Source organism: Fusarium fujikuroi, chromosome FFUJ_chr09 (genome assembly GCF_900079805.1).
Source record: "Fusarium fujikuroi IMI 58289 draft genome, chromosome FFUJ_chr09".
Taxonomy (NCBI): domain Eukaryota; kingdom Fungi; phylum Ascomycota; class Sordariomycetes; order Hypocreales; family Nectriaceae; genus Fusarium; species Fusarium fujikuroi.
Window position 1 is genome coordinate 385,341 of NC_036630.1, and position 26,241 is coordinate 411,581.

Here is a 26,241-nt window from a genome sequence, read left to right on the forward strand (position 1 = left end):
ATAGTCTAGTAGCTTTAAAGCCAGTAATTGTATTAGACTTTATAATAGCTTCTTTTTAAGCCTTATTATAAGTATATAGAAATATAATCTTACTGATATAATTATTATTAAAGATAGAAGTAAGATCTAAAAGAAGATAATAATATACCCTCTTTAAAGGATTAAAAACTGTAATATTTAGTGGCTAAAGGATATAGGAAATATAAGTAAGAAGAAATAATAAATATATATTATTATTATAATATTTCTAAAGGAAATTTTCTATAATATAACTTCTATAGCTATTAAGAATAAGAAATTAGGGTTTATTTTTCTTTTTAAGCTATATTAATAGAATAAAGACTTTTCTTAATTAAACTAATATTAATTTATTACTTATTTAGCCTTTATTACTATATATAAATTTTTAGTCTTTTAGGAAGTTTAAATTTTTAAGGAAATGTTATTATTAAACTGTTTTTTTCTTAAAAATAACTGTAGGTTTTAGGACCTTTCTAGTTACTAAAATATATTTAAGAATTATAATTTAAGTATAAAAACTAGGCTAATAAATAAGTATTAACTTTTTTAATTAATAATTAAGGAATAGACTGTTTATTTCTATTCCTTCTATTATTCTAACTTTATTAATGTTATATCTATTCCCCTGTTTAATTAGGTATATTACTGGCATTATAAGGAGTATAAAGAATGCCTTTATTAGTTTAAAAGAAGCTTTATAATATTAGTTAGAGTTAATTTTCTTACCTTTTAATATCTTAATATTAAGATTTTATTTTAAAAAGCTCTATAATTAATTCTTTTTAATGCCTTTTAGAAAGCCATTATAGATAGTAATCTTACTAGTAAACTTTTTAACTTACTAATACAATATAAGGCATCCTAAATTAGCTTAAATAATAATTTAGTCTTAAAGACTCTTTTCTTAAGTATTAAAGAGCTTTTAATAAGGTTTTTAGGCTTTTTTTAGTATTATACTTTCTTTAATTTAATTTTAAAGTATAAAATAGTTAATGCTATAAGCTTTAGCTGCTTTATTTACTAATATATTATTTATAACTATCTAAAGTATAATACTTATATCTTTTTTAATAAAAAAAGGCATTCTAAATTAATTAATATTAATTTAAAATTAATTAGAATTAAATTAATAGAGTTATAACTGTTTAAAGTATATATAAATTAGGTGGCTAGGTTGAGAATGAGGTGGCCAGTCTGTGGGGGTGGCCGGTCTTTGGGTGGGGGATATTACCATCGATTAAGGTCGTACTACTATTCCATCATGAGGCATTTTCATCATGTAGGCAAGTATCTGTCACCTCATCTCCATATCCACTGTGATTCAGGGTTTAAATCCCATCTACATGGAGTCTTAGATGAGATCTGACCTGGGGCGTATAGCGTATAGAGGCTTATTGGGAACGCGCCGGGCTTACCCGTGCGTGGCCTCATTTGACCACACACCCATGAAGTCTGACATGACATGTTACTGGTCAAGTAAAACGTGGAGGTACATGGGGTTGCTTGAAAAAACGTCCGAACCGAACGACACGGGATCTCCCGGATGGCGCCGCTGACCGCTTGGCTTAGCCTAACTTCCTTTGAGGCTTACGAAGTTACGCCATTTCAAGCAGGGGGTGGCTTTTGCTTTTACTTTGCTCTCTAAAAAAGGGAATTCGTTTAGCAATTACATGAAACCTAGTCTCCCATGCGCTACTGGAAGCTAGCGTGCGCTAGGTACGTCTACATAGCCTTATCAACGTCGTCCATGCTTGAGGCATACATGTCGATGCCCCTAGAAATTTTGCCTCTCTTTTCCTCTCAGTCAAGTTCCAATTACCCATCATGCACAAAGTATTTGCCTCAGATTTCTTCAACTTCGAATTCCTTCGTCTCCTTGGCACTGTTCCCTTCCAGGGAGCAGAGGTTGGCGAGTGCTTGACTACCGCGGGACGCATCAAAGATGGTGATCCTGAGAGTTGGTATCGCGCCTGGCGTGACCAGGCAGAAAAGGCACAAGCCCTAGCAGAAGAAGCTGCTGCTGTCGGCGATAAGACCGGTGCTTGCTGGGCTTACATCCGTGCTGCCAATTATTGGCGGGCCAGCGAGTTTCTGCTGCACTGCACGCCCAAGGATCCGCGCATATTGGCTTCTTCAAAGGCCAGCGTGAACGCCTTCGACAAAGGCTGGGTTCTTCTAGATGCCACTGTCAAGAACTTTGAGATTCCTTACGAGAAGGATATCAAACTGCCTGGCAGACTCTATCTTCCTGCTCCGCACCACAGGCTGCCTGGCAAGATTCCTGTCGTCCTTCAGACTGGAGGCTTTGACTCTACTCAGGAAGAGCTCTACTTCTATGGTGCTGCTGGTGCTCTTCCCCGAGGATATGCCGTCTTCAGTTTTGATGGACCCGGTCAAGGCCTTCCCCTACGTGTTGGGAAACTGAAACTCCGTACAGACTGGGAGTACGTCGTCAGCCAAGTCCTGGATTTTGTCACAGATGACGTAGCTCCAGAGTATGATCTTGATCTTGAACGGCTAGCCATCTTTGGGGCTTCCCTTGGCGGCTACCTGTCACTACGTGCGGCAGTCGATCCCCGAATCAAAGCGTGCGTCTCTTGTGACGGGCCTCTGGATCTATTCGAGATAACCCGCAGCCGGATGCCACCCTGGTTCATCAATGGTTGGCTCTCCGGCTGGGTAAGCGATGGGGTCTTCAACTGGGTAGTAGATGGCCTCACTGCTGTGAACTTTCAGATTGCATGGGAGTTTGGGCACGGCAAATGGGTTTTTGGGGTTGAAACGCCGGCAGATGTGCTACGCGTCATGCAGAAGATCTCACTCAAAGGTGGATACCTGGAAAAGATCAAGTGCCCCACGTTAATAACTGGCGCTGCGGATTCGTTCTACTTCACGCCTGATATCAACGCCAACATCATATTCGAGGGGCTGACGGCTTTGGAACCCAATGACAAGCATTTGTGGATTGGTAAGGGGGTTGAAGGTGGAGGGTTGCAAGCCAAGATTGGAGCTCTAGCGGTTGTTCACCATAAGATGTTTACGTGGTTGGATAGTACTTTTGCCATCAAGCGGGATGTATTGTAGCTTACGTGTGCCCATACCTCGTAAACTAAGTTTGGTCCAAACAAGAAACTCTTCGCTGTGTACGTACCTACGGGCTTTGTAACTTACGCTTTAACATTCAGTACATTGCATACCGACAAGGGAGTGGAAATCAGCGAGTAAGGAGTGATGAGCAACCTGAAGCGAGACTGTCTCACCAAAGCCGGAATCGACCGGAGGGGAGTTTCGGATCGGTGTTCCGATATTTCAAGTCAGCATCGAAACTTGTCACTGGAATCAGCAGCTCTAAAGCAAATGGCAATTGACGGAGTGGGAGATATGCCGGGCTTCCGTTCATCAGCTCCAGCAACATATTGCAACACTCTTGCATCCAACCCAATATTAGTTACATGTACCCGCTAAGCCCCACCGTCGTCTGTGCGTATGCATCAAGTAAGCACTAGCCGAGAAACGTGAAAAACAAGGATGGGTCCAGGATTCGGGGAGATCGTCTAATGCACGCATATGCACGCATTGTGGGTGATGGATCGGCATCTGTACTCCCTAAACGCGTCAAAATGACTCCTGAATTAAGGTTGCGTTCTTTTTCTGATGTGATGAGGCCATATCTTTCTGTAATTGCCGATATCAGCCCATCAAAATCCTTCGGCAGCGGACTTCGCCAAATAGTGCAATATCGGTACCGAAGGGTCAAGGTTTGCCGATGATTCTCAAGATCGATCATTGGATTTGTAAGAGGATGCTGACTAGCCGTTCTTATGTAGTTCCCCGTTCTCAATAGACTTCAGGAAACAACAACGTGAGCATCAAATTGATAGACAAAATGACTTCGTTTGGAACTCTCTACACGTATATGCCTAATGCGAGGGTTTTCAAGGTAAGCATGACTCTTGCATTACCTACTTTGCATTTTCATCTAGCCTACTAACTCTTTGTTCAGATCCTCGCTGCAGCAAAACTCAACAATATCGCCCTTGAGATTCCTGCTTATCAACACGGGGTGACCAACAAATCAGCAGAGTTTCTCTTGAAATTCCCAGCTGGAAAAGTCCCAGCATTTGAGGGCCCTGACGGCTTCTGTCTCGTGGAGTCTGATGCTATCGCCCAGTATGTCGCCCAGTCAGGCCCTCAAGCAAGTCAGCTGCTTGGCCAGGACGCTATGAGTTCCGCCAAGATCAGACAATGGATTTCTTTCTTTGCTGAAGAGATCTACCCTACTGTCCTTGACCTTGTTATGTGGCGAGTAGGGTTAGGCGCATTTGATGAAACTACCGAGACAAAGGCACTGACTCAGCTGGTATATGGTTTATCGGTACTGGAGAAGCACCTGGGCACTGGTGCCTTGCTTGTTGGAGATAAACTGACACTTGCTGATCTCACTGGTGCTTCTACTCTCTTGTGGGCTTTCATGCACATAGTTGATGAGCCCATGAGGCAGCAGTACCCTAATGTTGTCGCTTGGTACTTGAAGGTTGTTCAAAACGAGGAAGTTGAGGAGGTTTTTGGGAAGCCCAATTTTATCGAGAAGAGACGTCTTGGGGCTAAATGATGTCAATCTGGCATGTTGATGTAGGAATATCTTCAGTTTTGAGGGACATGCCAAGAAAAGTCCTGCCTTGCGTTGTGATGCATTCCAGTAAGCGTGTAAGCGAATGCCACTGAAGTATGGAGAAACATGAATTAGAATATTAAGACATATATGTAAATAACTCAAAACAGAAACAATATCTAGTCAGGTATAATGTACAATGATAATAATCAAGGCACTAGATAAAGCACGATAATGAAGAATTTCATCCCGTAAGAAGAGGTGCAAGGCCAAACGAGCGTTCTTCAAAGTTGAGAACAAGATACTTCCTCTTGAGGAATGCTTTACCTAGAAGAACAACCCTTGCGTCCCCATTCTCTGTGCGTCCATATTTCCAAACGTTGACATTGAGATAGCAGACAGACCCAGGCATGTCTGTCAGCTTGGTTACATAATCACCTGGAGAAATCGTGTACTTCTTGCGGCCGTCGAGTTGATACACCAGATTGGGAAATTCGTCTAAACCATCACAAGAAACGGTATACCAATCCTGGTTTGCCGTGTTGTAGCCCGATGATCCCTGCTGTTGAATGTTCTGGACGATTGCCTTAGATGCAAGTTTGGCACTTTTGATGTGTCGGACCAGGTACTTGTACCCGTTCAGAGACAGGGGTGCCCCTAGTCCCTCAGATCCTTCGTCCACGACAGCTAGTGGGGGGGTCCTCTTAGCAGTCTTGACAGCCTTGAATGGAACAGCATAGTTCTTGGACAGCTTATCAGTCTTGACCCACATTCCTGTCAAGGACGTACTCCAATAGTTGCTGCGAGGTGGCGTTGATGGGTAAAAGGCATCACTGAGCCATTCGGGGTTCTGTATCTCGTACGATTGGATCTTTTTGGCGCTGTACATTGTAGTATCCGTACCGCCAAATACTAGCTGCGCATCGCCCCCCTGACAGGATGCTGCTGACTTCAGTACCTCGCACGTATGCCAACCAACCAAAGGTCCCATGTTGCCGTTCTTCCAGGCTTGAAAGTTGACGGGTTCTGACGTTTCAGTAATGGTCTTTGGTGTGGGGGCTAGGCCAAAGATTCCTCCAAAGGGAATAACAGGAACAACGCTGCCAGGGTAGGGGAAGTCAGAAACCTGCATTAGAATGTCTTTGTTGCAAATGTTTCCAATGCAAAACTTGTCTCTACCGTAGTCAACAGTAAAGTTTGGCGCGAATGCAGTGACAGGCCACGTTGCTTGTGCAAAGGTAGTATTTCCGAACGTCGTTGAGTCATGTTCGTTGAAGAACGATTGGCCTTGAGCAACGCAGAGCTCGGGATTGAATTGTGACAGACAACGTCCCGATCGGACAAAAGGAGCCATCCACGTCATGTCGCTGAGCATGGTAATGTTTTGTGGTGGAGAACCGACTGTAACATTGAAGAGATACCCGTAGACGTCCCATTTGGCTGGGATTGCTGCAATGTTACTGTTACCAGCCGAACGGTGTTCCAAAGTGACAGCCGCTGCATGACTCAAGCTGAAAGCTCCGAACACCTGCAGTGCAACGTGCAAAGTTGCAATGGCAAGCATTATTGCAGATAGTTTTGAAACAGAAACAAATGTCAAAAATAAAGTTCAGACGCCGAGAAAGTCCGTATGATCTGACTGATTATATTTTGCAGAGAACATACAGGGAAATGATCCTCGTTTTATCACGTCCTGTAAGCGGCGTCTCTGGACACGAAGGAATCACTTTTGAAATTTGAGGCACAGCGACGAGATTAGCAAAACACAATAGCGCCTATGGCGTGGCCACTATCGAATCTCATTGAGATCCATACAGCTAAAGTCCCCATTTCGAGACTACTAATATGGGCTGAGATGCGGCTTATTGGGGTCTGTGCCACAGCCTTACTTAGTTTCGCCAAGATGGGCACTCATCGGATCCTTCCGCCCCGCTAGCGAACTTACAACTGAGTCACTGAACCAACAAGAAACGGTAGTACCCGAGGGAGGGGGGTGCATAAAGGAGGACAAGCACCAGAACCTGGTCTAGTGGGACGATGAGCCAGGGTGGCTTAGGAACTGCCATTCGAAGATTGAGTTTGATGGACATGGTTCGATTTAGGATTATTCTGAAACGATGGTTCTGAAACTTATTTCCGAATTTGCAATACTGGGTTATGTCAAGCCCTGTGGCTTGGAATTTGCTAAGCAGTCAGCTTGGTCGAGCTACGACCTAACATTTAGGCAGATGGAACGGGGACTCAGACTTCATATTCCCCAATGCAGATTCAACTTCATCTCAGTACTCTCTCAAGTGTCACCGCAAATTCTTTGACCTTTCCTCTCATCATTTGATACCACTCCCTCGGCAATATGGTTCATCGTCCAAGACTACTTTGTCTTCATGGAGGCGGTGCTTCTTCACAGATCATGCGTGTACAATTCTCCAAGCTAGAGTCCGCCCTACGCAAAACGTTCCAGCTCGTCTTCCTGGAAGGCCCTCTAGACAGCGCCCCGGGACCTGGCGTTCTCCCCTTCTTTGAGGACTTTGGTCCATACTCCTGCTGGGTCAGCGATGACAAGTCATTATTACCAGAGGAGAAGAGGAAAGAAGAAAACAATGCAATTGCATACATAAAGACCTTCATGCTTCAATACGGCCCCTTCGCTGGGATCCTTGGATTTTCACAAGGAGCCCGTGCCACAGCAAGCATCTTGCTTGAACAGCAGCGCGAGGCTTTTACTCATGACGCCTTGTTCGGTGTCTTCTTCTGTGGCACGTTTCCTCCCTTCATTCCTGATGCCCCTGATATCAGCCTACCAACCGTACACATACTGGGACTCACAGACCCCTATCTTCGCGAAAGTGAAGAGCTGTTGGAGCATTGTACGCAACAGAGTGTTAGGAGAGTTATCAAGTTCAACGGGGGCCATCACATGCCTACCAGCTCAGATGTTACTCAAAAGATTGCCGATGTCATTACGATGACATACAGAACATCACAAAGGAAGAAGGTTTCAAACATCTGGAGAAAGAAGGTTCCAGATTGCCGATCTTTAGCGCTTGAGAGTTGAGATTCAGTACATCGTACAGATTGGGCAGTTTAGAATAAAGAATAAGTCATGGCCATAGCAGTATATACTCATACTTTGTCAATAAGTCACGTTCTAATGAATGATTGTCTCCGCTTGGAGTTATGATATTATCCCATGACTTCTGTCATGTAACACAAAGGCCCCAAAAGCATTAATACAAAAACTGGACTTAATCTTTAATTTAAGTAATTTTATAGGTAAATTCCAATAAACAAGTATGTTTAACTATATATATAGCTATAATGTTTAAATCTTGGTTAAGTTCTGATTTGACGATTATTAAGATATAAATAACTCTATAATAAATATACCACAGAGAAATTATAGCAACAGCTAATACAGTTCTTATTACAGTAATCTAGATTAGAATCAGCTCAAGTAATAAAATTCTATATTTAAATCATGTCGTTAAGAATATCACAAGCGCTACGATGCAAAGCATCACTGGAGACTGTACTGTTGTTGGGCAGTGCAGTCTCTAGCGTGAGAATTTAAGGTTGCATTAGACCTCCAGAACATACCATTCTGGGGAATTCGTGTCCATGCACGATCGGTAATTTCGATTGGTCTAAAATTGCCGGTCTGTCAGATCGGAGGCTTTACATACCCTGGACATGGTATGATGTCGGGAGTCCTCGCCATCTGGCCTGATCATTCTCAAGCTAAGCTTCGTAACCCAGAGGATTGCTCTTGCATGCTACTAGTCGAATCCTACAAACCTGAAAGATGCAGGTGAGAAACATGGGTGAGAATCCTGTACAGCTGTGGTGATGCACGCAAGCTTTCGTGTGCGCGTTTGCTTTTGTGGCTCTGTTGATTGAAGAAACTGTAGTGAGTACAGGAAATTACACTGGAACCGTCCGACGGAGGATTTCGCGATGAATGTGCCGTCTTTTGGCAGGCCCGGGCGGTGCTTGGGACGATGTTAGCTACTATTACTGTCCTCAAATATTCGCAGGTGGAAAAAGAACAGCATCAGTCATGACATTATTTGTCTTTTCTCTCTAACCAAGTACTCTTTTACGTAGCAGAATTGCTGTTTGTTTGTTGCTTGTTTCATGAGTCCCTGATAATGGCTCAGCCCGACAAAATGGCCTCCGCCAAAGATGCACAGCCGGCACCAGAAAAGTCGCTCTCCTCTGATCCTCAGCCTGAACCAAGCAAGAAAGGTGCCCGATTCTGGCTTATCTTCGTGGCTATTTCCTTGACAACTTTCCTCGCTGCCCTCGACACCTCCATCATCTCAACAGCACTACCCACTATCACTGCTGACCTTGGGTCGGAGTCTCTTTACGTATGGATCATCGACGCTTACCTTTTGGCCTCGACGGCCACCATCCCCATCTTTGCGCAAGCCGCCAACATTTACGGCCGTCGCAGTTTAACCCTCATCGCCGTTTGCATCTTCACGCTCGGTAGTGGCCTATGTGGCGGCGCACATAACACGGCCATGATGGTCGGTGGACGCGCCGTGCAAGGCATAGGTGGAGGAGGCATTCTCACCATGAGTGAGATTGTCGTCTGTGATATGGTCTCCATTCGAGAACGAGGCATGTACGCTGGCATCATCGGCGGCGTCTGGGCTATTGCTGCCGTGGTTGCGCCCGTGATGGGAGGTGCTTTTGCGCAGAACATCTCGTGGCGATGGATCTTCTACATCAATCTCCCGATTGCCGGTGTTTCTCTGGTCGCCTTGGGCCTGTTCCTCAAACTGTCTCGCCCACCGTCTGGTACCTTCAAGGAGCAGATGAGCAGGATCGATTGGGGCGGCAGCGTCCTTCTCATCGGCTCTGTCACATCCATCGTTCTGGCACTGAGCTGGGGTGGCTCTGAACATCCATGGTCGGGCTGGCAAACAATTGTTCCTCTCGTCATCGGCCTGCTTGCCCTGGTTGCTTTCTTTGCGTACCAAGGCGCTCCGTGGCTCAGAGAACCCACCATGCCTCTCAGACTGTTCAGCAACCGGACATCGTCCACATTGCTCGTCATCAGCTTCATCCATAGCCTGTTGCTGTACTGGATTTGCTACTTTCTCCCAGTTTACTTCCAGGCTGTCAAGGAGGCCAGCCCTACACGCTCAGCAGTCATGCTCTTCCCCATTGCCTGTACAAGCGCTCCCGCTGGCGTAGCTGCTGGCATCACCATCACCAAGACGGGAAAGTATCGTGTTTGGCACTTCACTGGATTTGTGCTCATGTCAATTGCCTGTGGCCTTTTTACCTTGCTTGATGCCCAATCCTCAACTGGGCGCTGGGTCGGCTTCCAGATCTTGTTTGGTGTCGGCACTGGAACAGTGTTTACTTCGACACTGCCTCCCATCCTCGCCAGTCTTCCTGATTCCGACGTCGCCACTGCAACTGGTGCGTGGACATTCATCCGCAACTTCGGATCGATCTGGGGTGTTGCTATCCCAGCTGCTGTCTTCAATAATCATGTCAATCACGCGGCTCCGAAGATCTCAGACTCGTCAGTCAAAAGTCTTCTCGTTGATGGAGGGGCGTACGAGCATGCGACTCAGCACTTCATCAAGAGTCTCTCCCCCAATCCGGATCTAAAGACCCAAGTTATTCAGGTGTATCTAGAGGGACTCAAGGTTGTTTGGCAGGTGTCTCTCGCATTTTGTCTCCTTGGCTTCATTCTTTGTTTCTTTGTTCGCTCATTGACATTGCGTGATGAACTCAATACGGAGTTTGGGTTGAAGGAGGAGAAGCCCAACTCGAATAACATGTCGAGTGAGGAGGGCGTTGTGAGGGACTGAACACGCTGAAGACCCCGAAGAAATCCGTATCAAACGGCCATAACCTGGGATTTTGTGTTTCTATACCATAGTTTGATTCAATTAACTATTTTTCTGAATTCTGGATTTGTTTATCTACTAAATTTGATCTCATTATTGCCTTGCGTTGTTGGTGAAGTTTTGCTTACAGTTGTGTAACCGGCGCCTGAGTCCTGCGCGATGACAGGGCACTACACCGCTAAAAACTGGCGTCATGTTAGGAGCTCTTCAGTGGTCCAAAGCGCTGAACATGCTCCGATACAGGCCTTCTCGCGCTATAAATTCCCGGCGTCCCATCAATCTCAAACTCCCTACTTGTTCACAACGCATCCTTTACTTTGCAAACACCCATCTTTGATCATGAGTTTCGATACGTTCTACAATATCATTACTGGCCAGCCTCGCAGTGCTAGGGAAACCACCTCGGGCGTAAATCCGCTGGATCGTTCCTCTCTATGGCCTGCCCCTGTCGCTACCGGAAATGACGTTGAAGAAGCTGTTCGCTCTGCACAAGAAGCATTTCCCGCGTGGTCTGAAAAGACCTACAAGCAGCGCACGGAGCTACTGGAGAAGTTCGCTGATCTCTATCTTGTCCATGCTAACGAATTTTGCCAATTGATCGCGACTGAGTGCGGAAGAACAGTGAGATGCATATTTTCAGCCCAGAGGACAGTTGCGCGCTAACACAGAAGCTTGTAACTAGGCTGGGAATGCAGCAATAGAAGTGTATGTCGCTGCGCAGTGGCTGCGATATCCGTGTTTGTTTCAACAGACCTTCTCAGTAGGCACATGCGATGCTAACTAGGACAGCAAAGTATGAAATTCCCGAAGAAGTTACGGAGGACGAGAAGAAAACATCAATTGTTACTCATGAGCCTCTCGGAGTTGTTGCTGCCATCTGCCCTTGGAACTGTACGTGTCTCTCTGAAGCATGTTGGAATACTTTCTAACGCTTGGCAGTTCCCTTGATGCTCGGTAATCCCAATACTCTTCTCAAGGAGCATCAAGCTAATATCTAGAAGCTTTGGGAAAGATTGCACCTGCTTTGGCAACGGGAAATTGTGTCATCCTCAAACCATCGTGCGCCAACTCGCAGATCTACTATTCTCCTTATCTTTCGCTGACTTGATATAGCCCCTTCACTCCATATTCGAGTTTGAAGCTTGTAGAACTAGCTCAGCAAGTGTTTCCTCCGTCAGTTCTTCAGGTACTTCATGGTCACGATGATTTGGGTCCCATGCTGGTAAAGCATCCTCGAATCCAGAAGATCACTTTTACGGGGTCTACTACTACTGGGAAACAGATCCTCAGAGATGCAGCTGAGACAATGAAGAGAGTAACTCTCGAAACGTAAGTGTATCTGATTGGCAACGTTTACTGCTAACTTGGTGAAACAGTGCTGGCAATAATGCCTCCATTATCTTGCCAGATGTCAACATTGAAGCTGTTATTCCCCAATTAGCAGGAGGTCTATGGTTTAACGCTGGTCAAGTATGCATTGCCACACGCCGCATGTATATCCACCAAGACATCTTCGATGAAGCCGTGGCTCAGCTCGCAGAAGCCTCAAAGGATCTAGCTTCTGGCATGGAACCGATCCAGAATGAGATGCAGCTTGTTAGGCTCCAACAAGCTCTCTCGGACGCAAACGCTGCGGGCTGTGAGCTGCTGTCGCTGGGTAAGACGGAGGCTGCCGAAGGATTCTTCATTCAGCCCACTATTCTCAAGAGCCCGCCCCCGGATGCAGATGTCGTGCAACAGGAAAACTTTGGTACGTGGCCAGAGGTCATGATTCGAGTCATTTTTGCATCAACTTACATGCTCCCGTAGGCCCCATCGTATCATGCATCAAGTTTTCATCCCTCGATGAAGCCATATCTTTGGCCAATAATAGCGACACTGGGCTAGCCGCAAGTGTGTGGAGTAGTGATGTTTCAGCGGCTAGGCGTGTAGCCGCCAAGCTCGAAGTCGGTAATGTCTACATCAACGGCCCGCCTCAGCCGGATCCTTATGTGCCGTTTGGAGGCCATAAGCAGAGTGGATTAGGTGTTGAGTATGGGCTGCCAGGGTTGTTGTCGTTCTGTCAGACAAAATCTACGTATCTGTACAAGTGAGATAGAATCACCCCCAAGACTTGCAGCGAGGGGTATGCTTATTCAATCTACCCCTGCCTGCAATGGCATTGGATGTTACGCCTCCCTGCATCCCAGATGCAGCGTATTGCGTATTGATAGTTGGTTCATGGTATGGATATGCACTATGCAGCTTTGAAGGATTACGCCGACACACATCTATTGGCACGGCGCACTGATCAGCTTCTTTGTTTAATCTAGCCGTCACAAACCTTATCCATACATAGACATTCGTAAAATACTTTTACCCACATAACCGTCAAGGGCGTAGGTCCTGCTGCAACTACAGTCAGTTTGCATGTAACCCTCCAGATGAACGGCCTGACCCGCCCCATCGGCTCATCAATGCAAGTGTCAGTTAAGCCATTGTTCGTCCCGGAGGCTACCGAAGCTGACTATGAGACGGCCTGCTTCTATTGTACGATGGGGAATTTGCAAAACCGCCTCGGTGACAAGTTTCGTACCCGCTCACTAAACTGGATGCTCCTGTTCACGGCAGTTTATAGTGCGCCCGCTCCTCCAGTCGCTATTGTAATCCCCATTTTCTCTTTGGCTAGAGACCAAGATACAGTACAGCACTTATTTCGTCATGGACTCTAAGCCACTTGAATATCTTTTGGGTCTAAACTCAGATGGTTCGGTGAAAAAGGTGTCTGAGGTGTTCGAGAACCTGACAGTCACCAACACTGTCTGCGCTTTCATTGCCTTATTTATCATTGTACCCAGAGTCTTTGATGTAAGTCATCATCTTCCGAGGTATTGGATCTTCTACTGACCAAATCAAGTTCCTTCGAAATCTGTTTTCTCCTGTCATCTCAATCCCTGGCCCTCTCATCAACAAGTTCAGCCCTTGGCCACTGGAGATTGCCACATTCAAGGGGAAAAGGTACGCAAGCCAAATCTTGTATCCCAACATTGGTTCTGACATTGCCTTAGCCATCGGTTTGCCCGTGCTCTTCATCGCAAATATGGTCCCATTGTGGTCCTTGCCCCCGGGATGATATCTATTGGTGACTCCCAGGAAATTAAGCGCATCATCCAGAGCGAAGACTGGGCCAAGTCCGAAGCCATCTACGGGAATTTCAGACAAGATTTCCATCGTCCAACACTTCTGGCTTTTACTGAGAAAAAGGCCTACTCTAGACGCAAGCGCATGCTATCCTCCATGTTTGGTATCCGCTATATCCGTAGTCTGGAGCCTCTCATGAAGTCTTGTGTTGATGCTGGTGTTGCTCATCTCAACAAGCTTTGTGACAACCCTTCCAAGAGTACTGTTATCAACCTTCAGCACTTTATCCACGGTTTGGCTATCGACACCATTGGAGTTACTACCTTTGGTGGTAGTTTTCACGTTGTCGAGAATGGAAGTCATCCTCTCCCATCTCGCTTGAAAGCTGGTATGAAGATCTCTGCCGTGATGCAACTCATCGGGTGGATCAAATACATCCCTTTTCTGCCCAAGCGAGATCCCTACATCGAGAAGTTCACATTTGACATTGTTGACAAGCGTCGCAAGGAGGCTGGAGCTGTCAAGTACCAAGACCTTCTGCAGCATCTCGTCGATGTCTGTGATGACTCTCCCGGCTCTGAGTTCCGCACCTCAGATGTCCAAGATGAGAGTGTAATTCTGCTGGCGGCAGGAAGTGAGACTACTGCAAACGCAGAGCTCTTTACAGTCATCCAGCTTCTGAAGCACCCCGAAGTGATGAAGAAGCTCATTGCAGAAGTTGACAAGTGGTATCCTCCAAGTGAGCCCGACCGGGTTACCGAGTGTGCTTACTCTCAAACTGGCATGACCTATCTCCAAGCCTGCATCGACGAGACCATGCGTCTGATTCCTGGGCAGGCGACTGGAAGTCCACGAGAGACATCCAAGCAAGAGTCTCTTCTTGGCTACAAGATACCCAGAGGGACTACTGTTTTCCCCAACACTCAAGAAGCTCATCTTGACGGCAGCATCTGGGAGCAACCTGAGAAGTACATACCCGAGAGATGGCTCGAGATCTACTCTCAGAATCAGACCTCCGCCATGCCCTACTGGCCTTTCTCTGCCGGGAGCAGAATCTGTGTAGGAAAGAACTTTGCTTTCCAGGAGATGCATATTTCCCTAACGACTCTTCTGCGCAAATTCACATTCGAGTATGTCCCGGGCCAGGATGAAACAACCGTGTTCCGCATTGCGCAGCAACTGGAGACGGACTCTTACAAGGTTCGGGTGAAGAAGAGGTTTTAAATATAAAGCAATATCTGAAGTGAAGAAGTAGCAGCTGAGAGATCCCAAGAGACGTCTGGAAGCCGACTGCGGTATTCTTCTTCTGGCGAGTAAGGTTCCGTAGCGATTTCCATAGACACTAGTATAAGATGAGCACTAGACAACAACTAGTGCAAGGCGAGAGAGCCGACAGTGTAGTCAGACAACGGGAGCTTCTCCTTCTCAGGTGCTTACTATATGTTCATGTAATGCTTGAAGGTCCTATTCGCTCTGATGCAGATGTAGCCAATGTTGGTAATCGAATGGAGCTAGTCCGTTTCAGCCAGACTGGGTACATGGAAGTATATAATCGCTGAGGCCCCTCCTTCATCGAGTTCAACGCATAGCTTTTCCTTTTCAGCTTTCCTCCCTCTTATCCACTGTTCAGAATGGCAGACAAGTCACATGTCAACAATGTCCCTATGCAGGGCAACGGCGCCTACAGTTCACATGCAGCCCTTCAACATGAAGCTATGCTTAAAGCCCTGCCGCTTTTCCAAGCTGCAGCTGAGGTTATAGCCAATGTCGACTCTACTCGAATATCTATCGTGGAATATGGGTCGGCCCATGGAAATAACTCGTAAGTTATCGCCTCGATATTGTGCTCCATGTACTTACAACCCTCTAGTTTAGAGCCAATGGAGGCAATTTTGAAGTCTATCCCCACTGAATCACTGGAACTACTTTTCAGTGACCGCCCGGAAAACGACTTTTGTACGCTGTCCAAGACCGTCACTGCGTGGGCTGATGGAATAGTTGGAAACCAACTTCTAAATCCCTTATTCATTAGTATGATCCCTCGCAGCTTCTATCAACAAGTCGTTCCACCGAAGTCTGCACATCTTGGTTTCTCTCTCGCTGCGCTCCATCATCTTGATCATGTTCCCCAACCCACCGAGGATGGCCAAGATGAGTCCGAGCTCCTCCAGCAGCAAGCTCATGTTGATCTCGCAACCTTTCTGAAGCTTCGCTCTCAAGAAATCGTATCTGGTGGATCCCTCATTCTCTCTTTCGTCAGTCAGGCCTCTGCTGGTTATGAGAATTATAGCGGACCCGTTGACGCCTGTCGCAACGCCATGATCGAAATGGTTCAACAGGGTAAAATTCCGTTATCTGTCGCTCAAGCCTTCAGGGTGCCGACCTACAATCGAACACTGAGCGATGTGAAAAAGGTTATGGACGAGTTCACGCAGACTTGGAAAGTTCACGACCTTTTCGAAGATGATGTTATGCATCCGGCTTTTCATAAGCTCAAGATTCAGTCAAATCCCAGTCTAGAGGCAAGCCACAAATACGCAGAAGTTGTGATCGATTGGATGATGGCTGTTTGCTCTGGATATTTTACCAAGGCTCTTCAGGTAGGATCTCAGGGGGGCTATACCAAACAGGAGGAGGAGGGCCTGCTTCAAGTTTGGGTTACTCGAACTAAGGAGTTTTTTATACGTGATTACAAGGATAAGGAAGTTATTTGTTCTTTTATTTATATCCGATTAGAGAGGCTTTAGGTAAGAGTCAATTATTCAAGGTTTCGCCGACCTCTCGAAAGCACACTTTGTTCCATTCATCTGAGCTACTATCATCAATACCGAATTCCTCAACCATTTGTCTACCCGCAACTGATAAGCGGTGTTCCTCGTACCAACATATCAAACCCACCAATTAATCGGTTCGGAGTCTGCGTTACCGCCGTGAACTCTGCCCAATCCATGGCTTCAACCCACACATCCGCAAACCCTTTGCACCTCATATTTGCATCTTTCCAAATGCCTTGGACATTCTTCCTCTTTTGTGTAATCGTTTCTCCTGCCGTTTCTTTCCCTTCCCATGATCCATCTTGAACTGGGCAGGAAGGAACTGGAGCAGATAAAGCTCCGGTCTCGAGTGTGATGGGAAAGATTACGTTGCGTATCTTGAAAGGCTTAATCTCATCTCTGGAGAGATGAGGTCTTGGTGTACGGACACTCAACCCATATTTAGACGAGATTGTCGATGCTGAGCCATCGAGGAGAGCAGACTTGTCCGCATTGGAAACACTGGGATCTCTGCTCGAGTCATCTGTTGTCCGGCGCGATTAATTAGCAAATACTCGACAAGTACGTCTTGCTGACTCACACGGTGACCACAATGCTGCGGGAAGGTTTCCCGATATGACATCTGATCGATATTGATCATCACTGCTTATGTCTGTGACAGTGATTATGAGATCGATCTTTAGTCCATTGCTACTCTCTGTCAATTGCATGGTTTTAGCATAGACTTTATTAGCAGCTCCCACAGCGGTGCCATTCAAGTAAGCCAGTGTGCTTGCCATGTTTGACCGCACGTCAAATGCAAAGGTCCCGGCTCTCACAGTCCAGTGACCTGTGGTGTCGTCCTTTGAGGACAACCCTGATCCGCACGATATCTTCAATTCCTCCTTGTTGCCTTGCCCATTTTGCTGAAGCATACTGCGAAACGTATCCAGACAAACCTTATCAGGTGCATTTTGTCCATTACTGTCGCCAAACATCACAGTCACGTTCTTTATGGGGACCTTGATGGTGAAGATGCCATACACTGGAGGCCCGCACATGTACAAGCTGGCCGAAATATCGAAGCCGAAACTCACCCAGATGAAGAGGACATAGCAGCTCCATGAGACGCTGATGTTGATAGAAACCTCTAAGACATAATGGAAAGGGTCGAAGTTCATGAGAAAGTCGATCAGAGCCGAGAACGAGGCGTGAAGGCCTGAGACATCACATGTTGCGAGCATTGAAGCCCCTCCCATACACGCCTTTGTCGTGATGGCAAAATATGCACCAGCCTTGACGAATATTCGATCCGAAACTTGCCACGAGATGCCAATCCGTGGGATCTCCTGAGGATAATACGCGGTCGGCGTGTACTTGGGATGGTACCCTCCCAAGGCAAATACCCAGTCCCCTGCATAAGGCGAGGGACCAAACCAAGTACCGGCAGCAAATCCTCCAGTAAGACGACACGAGGAGTCGATCACATATGAAGTGGGTGAAAGAGATCCCGAGATTAGCAGTGTTCCATTGACCAGATCAAATACCGCGGTGATACCAAGCTCGACGGAAGCGAAGAGCTTCGGGGCACCGCTCTGAGGCATCTGCGCTCTACAGTTGGCAAAGATTCCGATGTGTGAGAGAGCCCCATTTTGGATCTTGAAGACAGCTGCGATCTTGGCATCGAGCATATTGAATGCAGATCCTCTGACCCCAGCGCCCACCCAGAACGAGTCTGTAACGGGTGTGATCCACGTTGTTTCTGCAAGTTCAGTAAATATCTGCAGAGGATCAAGTGGCGCCGGCGGTTGGCCCATTGCGATGAGTGGAAAGCGATACACTGAAGAAGGATCTGGAAACCTGATGTCGGAGTTGTATCCAAAACCCGCGGTCACGTCTGATATCTGGATCCCATTGATGTTCAGCAATGGCCCACCCAAAGCCAGAATCACGAAGGCAGTCTTGATCTTTTCACCATTTTCTGCCTTAACGGTCCCGTATGCGCCAATCGCTTGGAAGATATATGGCTTGAAGGCCGCCATCACTCCGCCCATGTAAAATTCCTCGCGCTTGATCAATGCGCCGGCAAGATCAAGTGGGGGGGAGTTGATTGCCAGCCCAAACCCAGAAAGGGAGGGGATGAAGGTGAAAGTATCGTTGGAAAGATCAGAGAGCTTGAGCCCGAGTCCAAAGTCCATGATCTGCATCTCAACTGGTCCGACTTTGAGCGTTGCATCAAGTATGACGACTATGTTTCCACTTTCGAACTTCAGCCCAATGTTGGAAATGGTCAAGGGCCCGAGCCGCTTCTGGAACTTTACAGTCGATGTATTAGAAGTTGTGTCGACCTTCCTCCCAGTAGGGAATACTGCAGGGTCAAACCAGGCATTGTCTTGGGCATTGGGTGCGGTCTTTCCGCTAGTCTGCTGACCAAAGGTGTGATTCAGAAGGACCCTTCCATCTGACATGATACCTGTGTGAAAACCTGCCGTGAAGACTTCCTCGTCTTCACCACTCATGGCATTGCCAGTTGCCATCGCTACCGCGAGCGACGGATTTAATGCTGCCAGATCGCTCTGCTTCACATCACTATCCGTCCACAGAATGTAAAGGCTGTCGAAAGGGCTCTTGAACTGCTTGAGAACGGGTATGTTCGGCATGGGTATCTCAAACTGGTTGAGAGAGATCAATAGAAAGCGCTTCAATACACTCTTCTCATCTGTAGAAGTATATTGGCAGTATGTGAAAACGAATCGATCGATGTGCAATTCGGCCTGGAGATTGATCTTCTTGTTGGTGCCTTGCATTTCTGGACTGACTTGAATGGCCAGTCTGGATGAAGAGCCCTTTCTCACGAGAACAAGTCCGCCGACTTGTTTAATCATGCTCTTCAGTAACCCATCATTAGGACTCAAAGTACCCAGAAGGCTTTCAATGGTGATGTCTTGGCTGACAGTCTCCTCGAAACTCAGCCCCATATTCCACCGACCGTCCAAGGAGTAATTATACTTGAACAGCAAGCGAGGAGGCCGTGATTCGTCGTTCCCTAGGCCAATCTCTACATCTCCCTTGATTTGCAGCTCTGTGGCTTTCTGTGCGATGGATACCGAGGCACACTCTTTTGCATCTTATACCTGATAGACAAATTGCGCACTATGATTGAACCCATTACTTTAACCAAAGCCGTCTGCTGGGATGAGTCGAAGAACTGCCAGATATGAGCGAGACTAAGGTCCGCCACTTCGGCTTCTATATCCCAGCCATTGGTAGAATCGTAAGAGAAGGTCCCAGTCAGAAGACTTGGTCCCAGCGTCGAGTCCAAGTCTATGAGATTGCCCGGAGGAGATATCTGGACTGCCAGCTGCAGACTTGGACTTTTACCACGAGAGCCGTACGTGCCGTTGATTGACATTTGGCAGTGCAAAAGGCGCTGCGGAAGATAAGGCTGTGCTACCGTGCGGGGCCGTTCATATTCCGAGAAGATCCCCTCAAATGACCGAACCCGGCGGGAGCAGAGGATCCTCCAGCGCCGGCAGCTGCTGGTGATGGGGTACATGTCCCGATCGTGCCGTACGGAAAGTGGCCATGGTTGCAGCCTTATATTGCAGATGGCGACATGAAGTATTATAGCCAAGATGTCAATAAGGCCAAAGTAAAGGGTGATGTTCTTGAATTACGCAAGTCCCCCTTCACAATGGCCGATGGTATTCTGATGTCGACCGAGCCGTTGCTCCATGAAACCTAGGCAATTGGGCAAGATACACGTGAGACATGGCGGAAATTTACTTGTTGTTCTATCCAGCTCAGTTAGTTTCTAGACTCCTGACAATCTGTTTGCTGGGTCTTGTTTTGCCATCCATGCGAGGGGGAAATCCCGCCTGTGCATTGTTCGGTCTGATTACCAAGATTGCCAGCCTAGCTTCAGCGCGTCATCCGTGGCTTCGTCGGCCGACCGCTCCCAGTGTGAACATATTCTCCTGTACATCCACTCCTTAACCCCTTGCTCATAATCTTCTCTGGCTTTCTTTCGTGTTACGTGAATAGGGTGTTCCATCGGGTCGAACGTCCGAACTTCATCTTCTCCCCATTCGTCTTCCTGATCGATGGGATCAAATCTGACGATATCTATTTCACGTGCCGCACCATCGGCACCTCGACAATCGATATTTGCATGTGGATACACAAAGAACCAGCCGCGGTACATCACAAAAGAGCAATCGCGATCGTGTTTGGGCCATACCAAGCCAGGAAGTTGTTGGTTGTTGGCAGTGGCTTCTTCATCAGAAGAGGACTCAGGTTTCGTGGATCCCAGACCAGAAACTGACTCCTCTACCGGATCATCCTCCACTGGTTGGTGGCTTTTCTGCTTCTCGAGCTTCATGGCTCTCTTGACCTTACGGATGTGCCGCCATATGGTCCCTCGAGCCTTTAGCTCCCCGCGGTAGTGCTCATGGCATTCTTCAGTCGTGGCACCTGGGAGAAAGAAGAACTCCCACCGAAACCTGCCACCCCTCACCTGGGGCTCACCATCCTCAAGACCATTCTGGAATATGCACCCATCAAAGTCACGCGGCACATCTGGATGAACCATATAGAAGACCCACGAGGCAAGAGGAGGCAAGGGACAGACCCCCGAGCTCTCCCATGACATCAAGGCTGGTCTGCCGGTGTGATCGTTGAAGATGCGGTTGTTAGATACTAGTGGGAGTCTGGGTGGCAAGGAAATCTGGGGTGGGCCGCTGGGGTACTTGTCCTTGGGGTACCTCTCCTCCAGGGTCCTAGGCCCTGTCTTTGTTCGGACCATGCCGGGTTCGAGATATGAGTCAAGACCGGACTCGGATTTCGCAAATTTGATGGGGTAAACGCGATCGAGTTAAGAGGATGAGATGACGTGAGATGAGGTGCACAGCAAGCGGTCAGGAAGGGCAAAATTTAACCTGCGAGTTCTACTTTTGGGAGCCTGTTGATGGCGGAATTTTAATAGAAGATACTCTTCATGACTCAGAAAAGGTACTACAAGCATTATTAGTGTTCGGAGTGACCAAATGATATGACAATCACTGAGGCACTCAAGTGGCGGGTAGAGAGCGTAATGTATTGACGATGTGCTATTGAGCTTCCTACAAGTCTAAACGACACTCGATGATTGCTATTCTAAGTAAAGTAAAAAACCCAAACCAGTCTATAGTACTTCTCTAAAACAAATCCTTGTACCAAAAATAAAATAAAAAAGAGCCGAAGCTCGATTGTGTCTACTCCTGCTTCTTCTTGTTCTTGTTCTTGGGCATGCGAACAAGCCAGTACAAGAACAGAGCGGCGCCAATGTTGAAGACAATGTACACCATTCCGATACCAAAGTCTCTCCATCGGTGATCGTAGCTAGCGCTGAGAGCCTTGAGGAACGTGTTGGTGTCGCTGACGGAGCAGAAGTTGCAGTCAGATGTGGCATCGGGGTTGAGGACGTAACCGCCAGCCTTGTCGGCGAACTTCTGGAGATATTCTCCACAGGTTGAGCCATTGAGGGGCTGCATAACTGTGTACTCGTTGGCAGCACAAGTGACTTTGGTGTTGGCCATACCAGTCGATAAAATCGCCGAGGCAAGGTACGTAAACGGCGATACTCTATACATCCAGATCCAGAAGCCGGGCATGTTGTTGGGCGAGGCCAAGATACCGCAGAAGAACAGGCACATCATGAAGGCGACGTTGGCAAGGTTACCGCCTGCCTCAGCAGTGTCGGTGATGGCGATGGCCATGTGGGCAAAGGTACACGTGAAAACGAGGAACTGCCAGATGAGAAGCCACATGAGAGCGCCTCTCTCGGCGGTCTGACCAGCTGCTTCGGCGTTCTTCTGGAAGCCGACGGGGTAGTAGAGGCAGACAAACAGGAAGACAGACATGAGACTGTTCCAAGGAATCTCGGCGAAGATTTGGGAGAGCATAAAGACCTTCCAGCTGTAGGTCTTGGAGGGGCGTTCGCGGACTTCGTAGAGGGAGCGTTGGGTGACGAAGTGAGGCATCTAGTAATGTTAGTGAAAGTTGGAGGGACGGGGGAGTGGTCAAGACTTGCCTGCATCTGAACCAATTGACCAAAGACTGTGAAGACCTGGAAGATGGCAAACATCTGATTCTGCAAGCCCTGGATTGACAGGGGAGCGTTGAGGAAGACAAGACCGATGAAGAGACCAACTTGGATACACAGAGTAGCCTTGGAGTAGATGTATGAAGGAGTGCGCCAGTACTGCTGGAAGACACGGAGACTAGCGATGCGAAGCTGCTCCCAGAAAGGCGCAGCGAATTCCCGGTACGACTCAGAGTTAGTGTCATGGGGTTCATTGTGAGCACTGCCCTCAGCCTTGAGACGCTGAAGCTCAGTCTGAACCTCCTGATACTCAGGGCTCTGTCGCCAAGTCTGATGCCAATCGATCTCAGTGTGTGAGCCAGGAGCCGCGCCAATGACCTCGAGCATCCACTCGGCAGGGTTATCGCCCTTGGGACAAGGATCAGAACCGTTCTTGACGAAGTAGTTGGTTAAGGTCTCAGAGTTTTCACCGATGTCGCCAAAGTAGATAGTGCGTCCGCCCTTGGCGAGGAACAGAAGACGGTCGAAGCGTTGGAAGAGCATAGCAGACGGTTGGTGGATGGTACAGAGAATAGACTGGCCTGCCTTGGAGAGCTTCTCGAGGAGGTCGAGAATGGCCCAGGATGTCTGCGAGTCAAGACCGGAAGTAGGTTCGTCGACGAAGAGGAGCAGGGGAGGCTTGGCCGCAAGCTCAACGCCAATGGTGAGACGCTTGCGTTGTTCAACGTTGAGACCCTCGCCGAGGACACCGACGACAGCGTCAGCGTACTCTTGCATGTCAAGCAGCTTGATGACTTCGTCGACGTAGGCGATCTTCTCGGCGCGGGGGGTAGAGGCAGGCTGGCGGAGGAGGGCGGAGAAGGTAAGGGCTTCACGAACAGTGCTGGTCTCGAGATGAAGATCTTGCTGCTGCACGTAGCCGGTCTTTCGCTGGAACGATGAATCGCGGATCTTGCCGTCAACAAGCATTTCACCTGTGATGACGCCCATTGAGATACGATCGGCGAGGCAGTCGAGAAGAGTAGTCTTTCCGGCACCGGATACACCCATCAGAGCAGTTAACGTTCCTGGCTTGACCCATCCGTCAACGTTGTCGAGAATTCGTCGTGGTTCGTTCTTGATCTTGATGTCGTAGCACACGTTGTTCCAGTGGAAGACGCTAGTCGATCCTTGAATATTGGCAACTTCGTTGTTGAACTTTTCAGCGGTGGGAACAGGGCCAGAAACAGCGGCCTCGGGATCGGATTTGTTCTTGGTGGAGGCGGGGAGGTGGCCGTGACGGAAGACGAGAACTTCACCCTTTGACTTCTTGGCGGAGATGTACTCGGTAGCGACGATGTAGACGACGTGGTTGAAGATGGTCATGGCGATGAGGATACCGATGTTGCGCCACTTGTGGGCGTGGTAGTACTTGTACTGAAGGTTGAGGTAGCGATCGCCGTTGATGACGCTGTCGCCAGGAATGCTGCCGACAGTGGAACAAGCTCGGTTGAGACCGCCGATGTCTTCATAGCCAGCGACTGAGTTGCTGGGTATGAAAGCAGTGCAGGTGAAGTTGCGACCGGAGAATTCGTTGACCATGAGGGACTCGAAGGCGTAGGCTACTGGGTCGAGGTAGTTGATCCATCGACACCAGCCGAGCATGTAGTCCGTTGGGATGACGAAGCCAGCAAAGATGACGAGGGCGAGGATCAGCAGCGAAGCGGGAACCATAGCCTGTGAGAGAGTACGAGAGAGGGAAGCACTAGAAATGTCAGTCGTGATCCATTCGGGGATTTGAAGAGGGACTTACATAGATCGGAAAATACCAGACATGGCGAGGACCATGATGAACGAAACAAGGAGGTAGAAAAAGAACGCCCCCGCCTCCCTGTTAAGGTTCGTCATGAAGTAAAGAGTGACATTGAACAGAATACTATTACTGATTTTATACGGCATATCAACCAATATCGAGGAAAAGGCCTCAGCAGAAGGGTGGTAGAAGGCATAGCGTGCGTGTTTCTCAACGATGGGTCGTTGGGAGTACTGCGTCAGAATCTCAAGGGCGGAAGCGAAAGCGTTCATCAGCACAGCAAGGAATAGAACAGCGCCGCGCTTGAAGAAGTCGCTCGTCGTGGGCTGCATGTTGTAGAAGAGCGATGAGGCGATGAGCGCCGTGACAGTATTTGCCACGAGGGAGAAGATCGTGACCTCTGGTGAACCCTTGAGACGCTTGAAGCCACGCCAGAGGCACAGTTGGACTTGCTGCGCGTAGGATAGCGTGAAGGGGGACTTGAGGCGTTGGCCTTTAGCTTGGGCTGACTTTTTGTTCTCGCGGAAAGCTTCGGCGCTGGAACCGTTGAGAGGGTAGAGACTCTTGTAGGTCTCGATCTCGGCGCGGATGATCTGATACTCGCGGGATTCCTTCCAGCGGGCGGCGAACTCATCGGGGGTGCGGGGGACCTTGTTCTCGAAGCCGGGTCGGATGACGCGCTCGGATGGTGCGGTCATGGACGTGAGGAAGTCAGGCGTTGTTTGACGATCGGGACATTCGAAGCCGAGATTGATGAAGTACTGCCTCGCTTCATCCGCAGGACCAAAGAAGATCTGGCGTCCTTCGTACAGAACGAGGGCCTTGTCGAAGAGATCGTATGCAGACTGGGGAGCCTGATAGATCGAGACAGCACACGTCTGGCCGAAGAGTTCAGATTGCAAGCGCAGAGTTTTGCAGAACTCAATGGCGTTGGCGGAATCTAAACCACGAGTCGAGTTATCCCAACATTGGAAGGGGGCGTTGGAGAGTGTCGCCTCTGCGATGGTCACGCGCTTTCGTTCACCTCCTGAAACACCGCGAATGTAGTTATCGCCAACCTGCGTGTTGATGGTATGGCTGATGCCGTACATGGCCATGACGACATCGCGCATGTGGTCGCTGTACTGGTTGTGGTCGATGTTGGGCGGTAAGTTCTGGGGACATCTCGCACGCGCGGCAAAGGTGAGTGTGTCGCCGACCGAGAGCATGGGGAAATGCACGTCGACCTCAGCGGTGTAGATAGTCTCACCCTTGTGATGCTTGTGCATTTCCTTGGCGGGCACACCGTTGTAGTTGAAGTATGTGCCCTCGTCGATGTAGATACCATTTGTCTCGCCGGACAATGACTTGAGGAATGTAGAGCATCCTGAACCAGGGGGGCCAAGAACAACGAGCATTTCTCCGGCGTTGACGACACCGTCGAAACCACGAAGGATATCAATGCGGCGCTTACCAGCTGTGGGGGAGAAGATGTTGCGCACCATGCCGGGGAGACTGAGCCAGATGTTACCAACGTCCTTTTGGTAATCCGTCTCAGCACCGTATCCAAAGACGTTCATGTCCTGGAAGCAAATACCGCTCTGTCGGAACCCAGAGCCATGCTCACCCATCGACTTAGCCACGGCCTTGGCCCACGCCCTGGCGTTGAAGTTCTCGCTGTGCGGGTTAAGGGGTGAATCCGCATCGGCTGCGTTGAAGAGATCTGCGTGGCTGCCATTGAAGTGCGCTGATGTGTTGGTGTACTGCCGTGCTAGATCGCGCACGATGGAGTGCCGACGCACCATCTCCTCGCTCTGCTCCTGCTCGATCTCATCGTCGCTGGAGCTCGTCTTGTCGTCCTTGGGAGCAGGGGGCTTCTCGTTCGGATTGGTGTCCATGTCGACGATGGTGTCGTGGCTGCTGTGCTCTGAGCGTGCCTCACCCGGAAGATGAGAAGCAGCCATACTAGCGAGACTGGGGAAAAGTCTAGCCGTATAAGCTTGTATCTA

The 26,241-nt window shown here is 48.3% G+C and overlaps 11 protein-coding genes; 7 read left to right on the forward strand and 4 right to left on the reverse strand.

Moving 5' to 3' along the window:
- Positions 1–1,845: 1,845 nt before the first annotated feature.
- Positions 1,846–3,105, forward strand: FFUJ_10057 (fusarin C cluster-hydrolase; the record flags this gene model as incomplete). The annotated part of the gene is made up of 1 exon (XM_023567971.1): positions 1,846–3,105. The coding sequence occupies one exon, from the start codon at positions 1,846–1,848 to the stop codon at positions 3,103–3,105; it is 1,260 nt and encodes a 419-aa protein (XP_023435339.1).
- Positions 3,106–3,937: 832 nt separating this feature from the next.
- Positions 3,938–4,633, forward strand: FFUJ_10056 (fusarin C cluster-translation Elongation factor; the record flags this gene model as incomplete). XM_023567972.1 has 2 exons in its annotated part: positions 3,938–3,961; positions 4,025–4,633. 2 exons carry the CDS (start codon positions 3,938–3,940, stop codon positions 4,631–4,633), a joined length of 633 nt encoding a protein of 210 aa, XP_023435340.1.
- Positions 4,634–4,877: 244 nt separating this feature from the next.
- Positions 4,878–6,197, reverse strand: FFUJ_10055 (fusarin C cluster-peptidase; the record flags this gene model as incomplete). XM_023567973.1 has 2 exons in its annotated part: positions 4,878–5,320; positions 5,423–6,197. The coding sequence occupies 2 exons, from the start codon at positions 6,195–6,197 to the stop codon at positions 4,878–4,880; spliced, it is 1,218 nt and encodes a 405-aa protein (XP_023435341.1).
- Positions 6,198–6,986: 789 nt separating this feature from the next.
- FFUJ_10054 (fusarin C cluster-oxidoreductase) lies at positions 6,987–7,688 on the forward strand (the record flags this gene model as incomplete). Its single annotated transcript, XM_023567976.1, has 1 exon — positions 6,987–7,688. The coding sequence occupies one exon, from the start codon at positions 6,987–6,989 to the stop codon at positions 7,686–7,688; it is 702 nt and encodes a 233-aa protein (XP_023435342.1).
- A 1,111-nt stretch (positions 7,689–8,799) lies between these two features.
- On the forward strand, positions 8,800–10,467 carry FFUJ_10053 (fusarin C cluster-transporter; the record flags this gene model as incomplete). Its single annotated transcript, XM_023567977.1, has 1 exon — positions 8,800–10,467. One exon carries the CDS (start codon positions 8,800–8,802, stop codon positions 10,465–10,467), a length of 1,668 nt encoding a protein of 555 aa, XP_023435343.1.
- A 378-nt stretch (positions 10,468–10,845) lies between these two features.
- On the forward strand, positions 10,846–12,599 carry FFUJ_10052 (fusarin C cluster-oxidoreductase; the record flags this gene model as incomplete). XM_023567978.1 has 8 exons in its annotated part: positions 10,846–11,127; positions 11,189–11,243; positions 11,296–11,397; positions 11,446–11,460; positions 11,508–11,565; positions 11,620–11,835; positions 11,883–12,256; positions 12,316–12,599. 8 exons carry the CDS (start codon positions 10,846–10,848, stop codon positions 12,597–12,599), a joined length of 1,386 nt encoding a protein of 461 aa, XP_023436171.1.
- Positions 12,600–13,206: 607 nt separating this feature from the next.
- Positions 13,207–14,850, forward strand: FFUJ_10051 (fusarin C cluster-cytochrome P450; the record flags this gene model as incomplete). XM_023567979.1 has 3 exons in its annotated part: positions 13,207–13,353; positions 13,403–13,503; positions 13,554–14,850. The coding sequence occupies 3 exons, from the start codon at positions 13,207–13,209 to the stop codon at positions 14,848–14,850; spliced, it is 1,545 nt and encodes a 514-aa protein (XP_023435344.1).
- A 407-nt stretch (positions 14,851–15,257) lies between these two features.
- On the forward strand, positions 15,258–16,373 carry FFUJ_10050 (fusarin C cluster-methyltransferase; the record flags this gene model as incomplete). XM_023567980.1 has 2 exons in its annotated part: positions 15,258–15,448; positions 15,497–16,373. The coding sequence occupies 2 exons, from the start codon at positions 15,258–15,260 to the stop codon at positions 16,371–16,373; spliced, it is 1,068 nt and encodes a 355-aa protein (XP_023435345.1).
- A 101-nt stretch (positions 16,374–16,474) lies between these two features.
- On the reverse strand, positions 16,475–19,791 carry FFUJ_10049 (uncharacterized protein; the record flags this gene model as incomplete). XM_023567981.1 has 3 exons in its annotated part: positions 16,475–16,923; positions 16,981–19,471; positions 19,534–19,791. The coding sequence occupies 3 exons, from the start codon at positions 19,789–19,791 to the stop codon at positions 16,475–16,477; spliced, it is 3,198 nt and encodes a 1,065-aa protein (XP_023435346.1).
- A 486-nt stretch (positions 19,792–20,277) lies between these two features.
- FFUJ_10048 (uncharacterized protein) lies at positions 20,278–21,183 on the reverse strand (the record flags this gene model as incomplete). Its single annotated transcript, XM_023567982.1, has 1 exon — positions 20,278–21,183. One exon carries the CDS (start codon positions 21,181–21,183, stop codon positions 20,278–20,280), a length of 906 nt encoding a protein of 301 aa, XP_023435347.1.
- Positions 21,184–21,631: 448 nt separating this feature from the next.
- FFUJ_10047 (probable ABC1 transport protein) lies at positions 21,632–26,196 on the reverse strand (the record flags this gene model as incomplete). XM_023567983.1 has 4 exons in its annotated part: positions 21,632–22,399; positions 22,462–24,205; positions 24,254–25,599; positions 25,627–26,196. 4 exons carry the CDS (start codon positions 26,194–26,196, stop codon positions 21,632–21,634), a joined length of 4,428 nt encoding a protein of 1,475 aa, XP_023435348.1.
- Positions 26,197–26,241: the final 45 nt, after the last annotated feature.